This window comes from Brienomyrus brachyistius, chromosome 23 (genome assembly GCF_023856365.1).
Source record: "Brienomyrus brachyistius isolate T26 chromosome 23, BBRACH_0.4, whole genome shotgun sequence".
Classification (NCBI taxonomy): Eukaryota; Metazoa; Chordata; class Actinopteri; order Osteoglossiformes; family Mormyridae; genus Brienomyrus; species Brienomyrus brachyistius.
Genome location: NC_064555.1, coordinates 19,159,756 through 19,169,763, shown reverse-complemented (window position 1 = coordinate 19,169,763; position 10,008 = coordinate 19,159,756). Strand labels below are relative to the sequence as shown.

At 47.3% G+C, this 10,008-nt stretch overlaps 1 protein-coding gene across 1 annotated transcript; it reads left to right on the top strand.

The window, feature by feature from the left end:
- Positions 1-258: 258 nt before the first annotated feature.
- Positions 259-7,443, top strand: LOC125719541 (terminal nucleotidyltransferase 5A-like). The gene is made up of 2 exons (XM_048994413.1): positions 259-1,052; positions 6,359-7,443. Exons 1-2 carry the CDS (start codon positions 897-899, stop codon positions 7,382-7,384), a joined length of 1,182 nt encoding a protein of 393 aa, XP_048850370.1. The 5' UTR covers positions 259-896; the 3' UTR covers positions 7,385-7,443.
- The last annotated feature ends 2,565 nt before the right edge of the window (positions 7,444-10,008 follow it).

Sequence of the window (10,008 nt, the reverse complement as noted above, 5' to 3'; positions counted from 1 at the left end):
TTAATGACAGAATAGGTAGTTATTTTTATCAAAGGCCTTAAACTTGTCGCGTGATCCTTACCAAGAGATTTTAGAAGACCTTGATTGTATATAAACATGAGAATATACACATTGCGGTGCACAGGTGTGATAAAATCCACGTGTCTGGTGTATATGCTTCGGGAATTAGACCCCGTGAGTGTGTCATCTCCAGTATTCCCGAATACCTTCCTAGTTGGCAAGATAAAATAGCAACGATGAGCCGAGCTGGTGCCATTTGCTAGTCCAGCATTATAGATTTCGTATGAAATTATTCAGGGGAAAATTATAAGGATACTTTACCGGAGACTTTGTATTTGACTTTCTATCACGTGCGATTACATAAGGAATCCTCGTTAGCCTTGCAATGATGCGTAAAATACTTGAGACCGAGGCGGTTGTGTAATTTTAAAAGTTGGGCAGCAGCCATTCATTGCCAGAGACCCCAACGGGCTAACGCAGTGCAGGCGGGGTGTGAACGCCGCCATCAGTCGGAGGGAGGACACTTCAGCGTGCATCCAACCAATTGAACCCTTATGTTAATCTTAACCGGTTTAAAGCCGGTTGAAAGCGCAACGAAAGCGTTTCTGATGTAGCCCGCTGGATGTGGAACCGGCTTCCGTGTACTTATAGATCGCGCATATTGCGGTTTCCTTTGCTGATACCGGAGTGCTTCTGCAAACTCTTAGTGCTGCCGCACTCAGTTGTAGTTGTAGTTGTTTTTCCATGGGGTATTTTTGTCCGCTATATATGATATACAAACTTGCTGCAATTTATAAAAATATTTGAATACGATAGTTTAACAATAAGTTGCTTCTGTTCCAGTTCTGCTGAGGAAAGGGAAGTTTTGCGCACTTGTGGTTGCGCGGTGCCTCGCAATGTCCTCCGAAGATGCGCCGGAGCGCAGCCGGCGTTTCTGCGTCCTGTCCTGGGAGCAGGTGCAGCGCCTGGACTCTATCCTCAGGGAGAGCGTCCCCATCCACGGCCGGGGCAACTTCCCCACGTTGTCTGTCCAGCCACAGCACATCGTTCAGGTATAGCAGCACATCTAAAGGACCTGGGTCCGAAATCGGCGTCCTTTTCGATACCTTCTGCTTTTAGACAAATGTGAGGTTGGCGAGTACCATTACTATAGATCGGAAATAATTTGGAATCTTTGAACCTACCTTACATTGTAGATATATCTTAGAATATAATGGCAATTTGTGTATGTAAAGGTAGTTTCGCGTGATTTATTACTTATTTATCGTGAATCAACGGTAAAAACTAAAAACCTTATGACCATAGGGAAACTCAGGGAGAGAAATGAAATGTCAAACACACCATCCTAAAAACAGTACTATAGATAGAAATATAGGTTTTTCGGCGTTTAAAACCTGATTTTAAAACGGTTCATTGTGTTGTCGTGGAATAGACAAATCGACAGTGCTTGGACTTCCTTCTCCATAGTTTTTCAGCCGCAGAATTGTTTTTCGGAAAGTCCTATAGTAAAAGGAGTCATTACTGTCGACAGAAACTCAGGCGTAATAGCATTTGCTTATGCAATCCGTTTCTGTGTCAGCTACCGGTGACTTGTTGTGAGCATCTGTTCTTTGACGTTTTCATTTTGTCAAGTAAATTTACCTTAAACGATACCCCGATGTCTCGGAATGCTGTTCGATCAGTCACATCTATTGCGCATAACTGTAGCACATGATCTGCAAATCAATCAGAAGAACTTTCAAAGTCTGAAGAATAAATCTATGTTTTTCCTTTTGTATTTTCCTCCCCTCAAAGTTAATTATTTTTGGGAGCATTTTAGTACCCCAAGCTAATAGCAGAAGTTCTGTGTGTTTTGATGGTAACTCGAGGGCCTGTCTGCATTAACCTTTAGTAGCTTTACAAGAGTAAATACTAATCTCTAATACCTAAAGTCGGGGAGGATGGAATTCATGTGCCTGGATGATAATACCAGTGTTTTCTGAATTTAAAAAATGTTTCTGTAGCATTTGGCCACTTAATTCTTGCATCTCCAGCTACGTCTGTGTAGCGTCCATGCTGTCTGATTGGGAGACCAGGAAATTGGAATCGGGGCTGCTTGCAGTCTGACTGGGACACTGGAATCGGGGCTGTTTGTACTGTAGTCTGACTGGGACATTGGAATCGGGGCTGTTTGTACTGTAGTCTGACGGGGACACTGGAATCGGGGCTGTTTGTACTGTAGTCTGACTGGGACACTGGAATCAGGGCTGCTTGTACTGTAGTCTGAATGGGACACTGGAATCAGGGCTGCTTGTACTGTAGTCTGACTGGGACACTGGAATCGGGGCTGCTTGTACTGTAGTCTGACTGGGACACTGGAATCGGGGCTGCTTGTACTGTAGTCTGAATGGGACACTGGAATCAGGGCTGCTTGTACTGTAGTCTGACTGGGACACTGGAATCGGGGCTGTTTGTACTGTAGTCTGACTGGGACACTGGAATCGGGGCTGCTTGTACTGTAGTCTGACTGGGACACTGGAATCGGGGCTGTTTGTACTGTAGTCTGACTGGGACACTGGAATCGGGGCTGCTTGTACTGTAGTCTGAATGGGACACTGGAATCAGGGCTGCTTGTACTGTAGTCTGACTGGGACACTGGAATCGGGGCTGCTTGTACTGTAGTCTGACTGGGACACTGGAATCGGGGCTGCTTGTACTGTAGTCTGAATGGGACACTGGAATCAGGGCTGCTTGTACTGTAGTCTGACTGGGACACTGGAATCGGGGCTGCTTGTACTGTAGTCTGACTGGGACACTGGAATCGGGGCTGCTTGTCCATAAGTTGAAGGCTGCCGCTGGGTTGACTTGTGTGCTGTTGAAGGTGCTCACTGCCTCGGGTCTCTGACAGTAATCTGTTTACTGGAAAAGCAGGCATGTGACTGAAAGCTTTACATGAGCGTCCTCTGCTGGCAGCAGAGCTTCATAATCACTGTGTGATTATTGTCCTTGCTGTACTGGCAGGTAGGGCCCGGTTGCAGAGAGGAATGGAAAACAAAACCAGTACTTGTACCAGTATAGTCATCCAAAAACATGGCCTGGCTCTGAGGGTGAGACGAGGGCGCTGTCTGCATCTGCTGCTTTTGGTATCAATGAGTCCGTTGTCCCTGGACAGCTGATGGAGGTTTTAGGGATTGATAATGTGGTTGATGACTAATTTCTTTATAAATTTGTGGATTGCCTGTCAATTGGAACATGCCACTTGAGGTCATGCTGGTCTCCTCATGATGTTTCTCAGTGAGCCCATGTCTATCTGTCCAGCTTCCTCCAGTGTTGTCCTTGCCATTTAGTAAGGCTTGGTCAGGTAAGTCACGGAAGAATTACTGTGAACCACTATGTCTGTAGAAGCAGATTCACATCAGACCAGGTCCATTACCTGCAGGCTTACCTGCTGTTAGTGCACCTACATTCTCATTCTCCCATCTCATTGTGAAGTGGAGGGGTTAGTCAGACCATTGATGTGAAGCCATTGATTTTACTGGGTTACAACGGCGGGACGGAGGCTCTGAGCCTAGAGAGCTGTGCCAGCAACTAGAAGGTTGCTGGTTCAAATCCTGTGAATGCTTGGAGTGTTTCTACTCCGTTGGGCCCTTGAGCAAGACCCTTAACCTGCCATTACTTTATCCTGGGTACGATATTAATCTACATCCTGTCCAATAAGGAGGTCCTCCAACTTACAGGGAAAACTTGGGGGTTGGTGGCAGGATTGATACCCCAGCTACTGGAAAAAACCTCACACTGGTCCATTTGGACTAGTGTGGTGCTGAGGTATCACTCGCCACATGGCTACACTCAGGTTCTCATGCCTGAGGTGGTTTGTCGTGTGGTGGGGGCAATGCACTGTAATCACTGCATGCTCCTTACTTTTCTGAGACAGAACAGACAGACCCAGTATATGATTCGTGGTGAGAGGTGAGCTTGTCAGGATATTCATGTATCTGTTCTGACAGTGGATTCTGCTGTGGATGGGGGCTTTTCATTTCAGTTACAGGCCCCTTAGTGGTAACACCTGGCATCACTTAAATCTCAGGATGGGGCCAGTCCTTCAGTCCCTCTTTAATTCCAGAAGCCTCAGTAACGGGGGTGGGGGCTGCTGCATGAGGCAGTCACTTCCATTTCTGACCTGTCACTCTGCCCCGTACAGGTTGGGCTCGGTGACATTTTGCTTTCCATGATAAGCAATTGATCCAAAGAACAGTGGTCATGCCCTGAGTTACAAAGATCACTGTGTCTTTACAGCAGGCCTTATAATTAATTAGTTGGCCTACTGGATACGTTACTGGAGGAAATATTTGAAATATCATTAATTTAAATTATGTAAACGGCTTTATTGATTTGAAGGCAGGGAAGGATGTTTAGATTATTCTCCATACATCCATTTTATGACTGCTTGTCCTGCTTTGGGATTTTGATTATTATATATTGTTGAAATTATTCCTATAACAACAATATGAAATTGAAAGCCTTAAGGAAAATTTCAATACTGCATTAGACAGATAGATCAATCTTTATTGTCACTATTACAGAAACAGTGAAAAACAGTGTAGCAACAAAAGTTAAAGTAATAAATAAGAAATAAGAATAACACACAAAAAGAGACAGACGTCCTATTACAGTATGAGTGTCTGAGTGCAATGTGTACAATATGTCAGTCTGAGATGGTGTGTGCTTAATGACCGGCCCTAAGCATAGAATTGCATAAAAGATAGTATATTTACTATGCGTTAGTATATTTAGTGAAAGATTATTTAAATTGTGGGACTCATTGGGTTAACAGCATAATTATAACATTTATGAAGCACTGAAACATACTGCTTTAGAACGTACAAGCACGCTGAATAACAGGCTGGTAACTGGTGGCCCAGTCCGAGTTGGCCGAGGGTAACTACTGCTGTATCAGCAGAATTGCTCAGTGGCTTTGCTCAGCATGTGCTATATGGTCTTGGCTCAGCATGTGCTATATGGTCTTGGCTCAGCATGTGCTATATGGTCTTGGCTCTCTGTGTAATTCTGTTATATTCAATGCCACTTATATTGAGGTTTATGCCTAGTTTTTATATATTAGAAATGACCAGATGAATCAGATTTTTGAGCAGTTCAGTAAATCCCCTTTGCCTGCTTCTCCTGTCTGTTCGCTTTGTGCTGCTGTGCAGAGGCAGAAGCAGCTTCCTCACCTGCCTGCCCTGATATCAGCTTCTGCAATTCCACTGGATCTTCTGCATTTATACCTGGACTATACACAGTTCTACTTTATTTTGGATTTCCTCTGCCGGCCCCTGGAGGATGCCCCCCCCCCTTTGAGTCTGGTTCCTCCCAAAGTATCTTCCGTATAGGAAATTTTTTTCCTTGCCACTGAAAGACTCTGGTTTGCTCACTGGGGGCTTTGGGCAGGGATAATGTAAAGCGCTTTGAGGCAATGTAATGCTTTGAAAATGCACTATATAAAAATGAATTGAATTAGCTTCAGGTATAACCCAACTAAAGGGCAGCTGAGCCTGCTGGAGAGTGGGCCAGGTATTGGCAGGGTTGCCAACTATGGTGAGCTGGCTGGTGTGAGATTTTCGATTTGGGACAAGTCTGCACACACTTTTACATGCATGTAGCAGTTTTTATTATTACCTCGTAAATAGTCCGTAGGGTTTGCACACTTCCCCAGTGCTTTTGATGTAGCTAATTGTACGTTTATAATGGAATAATATGTTTGCCATAAGATCAAATGCCTGAGCATGAGAGTCAGAACGCGTGAGTGTCACGCCAGGTGCGTGACAGCTGGCAGCCCCCCCTGCAGTCCCAGAGTGTTGGGTTTGATGGAGGGTGCCGCTGTGCTAGGATGGCCACTAGAGGGAAGCACTTGGCAAACTGACCTTTGCACAGCTGGATCTCTGCCCACCCTGAGCTTATGTAACACTTGGAGCTGTCCCGCTCCCCTGTGGACCCTCTTCCTGCCAGCAGACTGGGCTGCAGCTCCCCAGCATGCTCTGCTGACAGTGATTATCTCTCCCTTATTATGCTTTGCAGATCTGGATGCTTTTTGAATCTCTCGCTGTTACTTTGCAAAGATGATGTGATATGTGTTTGGCAGAAATGTAGATGATTGGTATAAAATTCCCTACTCTAAGTATTTTTAAAGCTCCCTCTTCTTTTACCTTCAGACACAAATTTTTTGTTTCATTCCTTGTTTTCTTTTGAAGGTTTTAATTATAAAACGATGAAGAATATATGTGTTGGTTATTTTTATTTGCATTGCATTGTCTTCATCTAGCCTGCCCTATGAGCGTGTTGCCTTGGGTCCGGAGCCAACACACTTGTCCTCTTCATCCAGGTTGTTCGGGCACGGCTGGAGGAGAAGGGCTTGGTGGTGCAGGACGTGAAGCTGAATGGCTCTGCAGCGAGCCATGTTCTGCATTGGGACACGGGTTTGGGCTACAAGGACTTGGACCTAATCTTTGGCTTGAGGCTGGCTGATGACCAGGCCTTCCGTCTGGTGATGGACGTGGTGCTGGACTGCCTGCTGGACTTCCTGCCGGCCGGTGTCAACAAGGGGCGCCTCACACCCCTGACTCTGAAGGAGGCCTACGTACAGAAGCTGGTGAAGGTGTGCAATGACACCGACCGCTGGAGCCTCATCTCGCTCTCTAACAACACGGGTAAGAATGTGGAGCTCAAGTTTGTGGACTCGCTCCGGCGGCAGTTCGAGTTCAGTGTGGATTCCTTCCAGATTGCACTGGACTCGCTGCTGCTCTTTAGCTGCTGCTCTGAGACGCCCATGTCTGAGAACTTCCACCCCACCGTGCTGGGCGAGAGTGTCTACGGTGACTTCCTGGAGGCGCTGGGCCACCTGCACAACAGGACCATCGCCACCCACAGCCCCGAGGAGATCCGGGGTGGTGGGCTGCTGAAATACTGCCACCTGCTGGTGAGGGGCTTCCGGCCCGCCTCCGAGGCGGAGATGAAGTCACTGCAGCGCTACATGTGCTCGCGCTTCTTCATCGACTTCCCTGACATCAGTGAACAGCGGCACAAGCTGGAGGCCTACCTGCAGAGCCACTTTGCCGGCGTGGAGCACCAGCGCTACGCGTACCTGGGCACATTGCGGCGTGTGGTAGACGAGAGCACCGTCTGCCTGATGGGCCACGAGCGGCGGCAGACGCTGCGCTTGATCTCAGCGCTGGCGCTGCGTGTGCTGGCTGAGCAGCACGCCATCCCTGCCTGCTCCAATGTGACCTGCTACTACCAGCCTGCACCCTACATACACGACGTCAACTTTAGCAATTATTACGTGGCAGTTGTGCGACCCCTAGTGGCCATGGGTAGGAACTGCTCTCGGACCTGGTTGCCTTGCAACTGAGCCCGTGTGGCTGAGGGTAGGATACAGTGTGACTCCATAAATAAAGGGGATTAACTGTTTCTCTTTTCTCAAATATTTTCCTTTCTCCTCTCAATGTAACTCTCCTCTCGTGAGCTGCTCACATTCACATTTAGATTTTCGCTGATAGTTTTACTTTTGATATGTAACAAGGTGGCGAGGAAGGAGTTGAAGCACTTTCAGTTTTGTGTGTAACACAGTTTTTTTTACAGTGGACCAAAGAAGTTTTGTCTAAAATTGTTTGAGGTAAAGAGAGCTATACAGTCATGTGACATTCCTGTAAAGTGGCCCTGTAACAGATCTGGGTAATTGTACATCTGCTTACAGGCATGGGGCTATTCTTTCTGAAGTGATTCATAAAAAACCCATATTGGTGATGTTGCTGGTCCCCGGTCCCTGCTCTGCCTGGAAACTGAACCCCTGCAAAGTGTGCTCATGTTTTGTATCCTTGCAGAACCTGTGGAGATCGAGTGCAAGTGGACTTGGCCATGTGGCATAGAGCCAGCGGAGGCTGAGGCCGAGCAGACGAGCAGGGTGGGGCTGCGTAGTGTAGAGCTAGCAGAGCTTGAGGGTGGGCAAGCGGGCATGGCCGTGTGGTGTAGAGCCCTTGGAAACCAAGGGCGAGAAGGCTTTCCTGCGTGGCATAGAGTCTATGGAGACCATGCATGGGCAGGCTTGGCTGTGTGGTGTAGAGCGCATGGAGGCGGAGGGTCGGTGAGCGTGGTCATATGCCGTAGAGCCCGCGGAGAATGAGGGTGGGCAGGCGGGCTTGGTCGCCTGCCATAGAGCAATCAGAGACTGAAGGCGGGCGGGCTTGGCCATTTTGCACAGACCCTGCGGAGACTGAAGGCAGGTGGGCTTGGTCGTTTTGTACAGAGACTGAAGGTAGGCGGGGGACCTTGGCCACGTGGCGTAGAGCCCGGAGAGACTGAAGGTGGGTGGGCTTGGCTGCATGTGGGAACGCGATTGGCCCCGGTGCCTCACCTGGTGGCCACTGGAGCCAAAGAAAACTGTAGTTTTTATGAGAGCCAAGCAGAACAGAGGTATCAGGTAACCGATGGGGAACAGGAGCACTGTATTTACTGCTGTGTGGTGTACTCAGCATTAAGGCCGGTCGACCTCATACCTGCTCAGTCTGTCAAATAAATCTGAAAGAGCATAAAACAAAGGTCCTTTCAGCAGCTCTCTGGCTTCATTCTGCCACTTTGCAGCAATACACAGCCACATGATTTGCTAGACAACGCCTACCACATGAGCCCGGCCCGCTGTCCCACAGTTCCCCCTTTCTTCCCGGGTGAGACGAGGTGAGCAGTTTATTCCATAGAGCCAGGCTTTCCTCACTCTGCACGGTTTGTCATGTTTTTGTTCCATAGCTGTAGGACCCAGGCGTGAAGGCTGGCCGTCGCTTCTGTGTTGGCCCGGCGGCCTCATGGATGTAAGTTCTGGAACGGTCTGCTGTCTTTGAGAGTTTGTCCTTCCATGGTGTGGAGAGGAAAATCTTGTTTTCACTGTGTGGGGACAGCGGAGAAGCCTGGGAACTGAGCCTGGGACAGGCACACGCCCGTTCTCTGGCCCTGGGCAGTGGTTTGGGTCTCCCTTCAAGAGGGAGGCAGTGACAGAGGAGCAGCAGTGGCCATAATGCGAGAAAGGCGTTGCTGTGTCTGTTTATGGGAACCATGCAGGGAACCCAATCACCTTTTCTTCTCTAGGGAGGATACATGCTCTCAAATCGTCCCAAAATACATGGGTATTTTCTTTCTTTAGGATTTCATTTCTTGCTTTTGTTTGATGTCGCAAGTGTGCCAGACCACCTGGTCTTCTGGAAAAGAACCAGGCCATGAGCTGAGACAGTTTGAAAGTTCTCCGGACCTTTAGATAAGTGTTCTGTTTTTTTTTTTTTTTTAAATAAAGTGGTACTTTTTATCAAAGAATAAAGTTGTCTGCTTTTGATGCCCCTCCAGACCAAGTCGCTGTCATGACTATGGTGCTCTTTCCATAGCCAGTAAGGTCTTCCTAGCGATAGACTACATTCCTTGGCATAATCATGTCACCCATTATGCCATACAGATGTCTCAAGCTATGGACTCCCCCTCGCCCGTACCTGCCCTGTGCTCCCAGTCTTCAAAACCACTATGACTGTCTTCTGTAGCCTCAGAGGCTGAAACAGGTGTTTGTATTTCCTTTATGGGTAATTCCGTGTCAAATCAACACACTTTTGGACCTCATCGTCACAGATTTTAAGGAAACCTGGCATGCTGACTTGGTCATATGAGTAACACATGATAATTGCATACGTCTCAGATCAATACTAAGGGAGATTTCAGATGACAAAGTTTGAACTTACTGGGGGGGCACTTTTTCTTTGGCTGTATCTCCCTTAATATGAGCTGCACAGGAATAGCTGTCATATCAATTTTAAAGCTCCTTTCCAGCTCTATATTTTGCATAAATACTAGGGCTGGGACTTAAACGCGTTAATTTCGATTAATTAATTACGGAGAAAATAATGAATTAAAAAAATTAACACATTTTACTCTCACTATTCTGTCCTTGCTAATGTGAGTGCACAGTTTTTAGCTTGACAGATGGCTAACAGGCTCCACCAA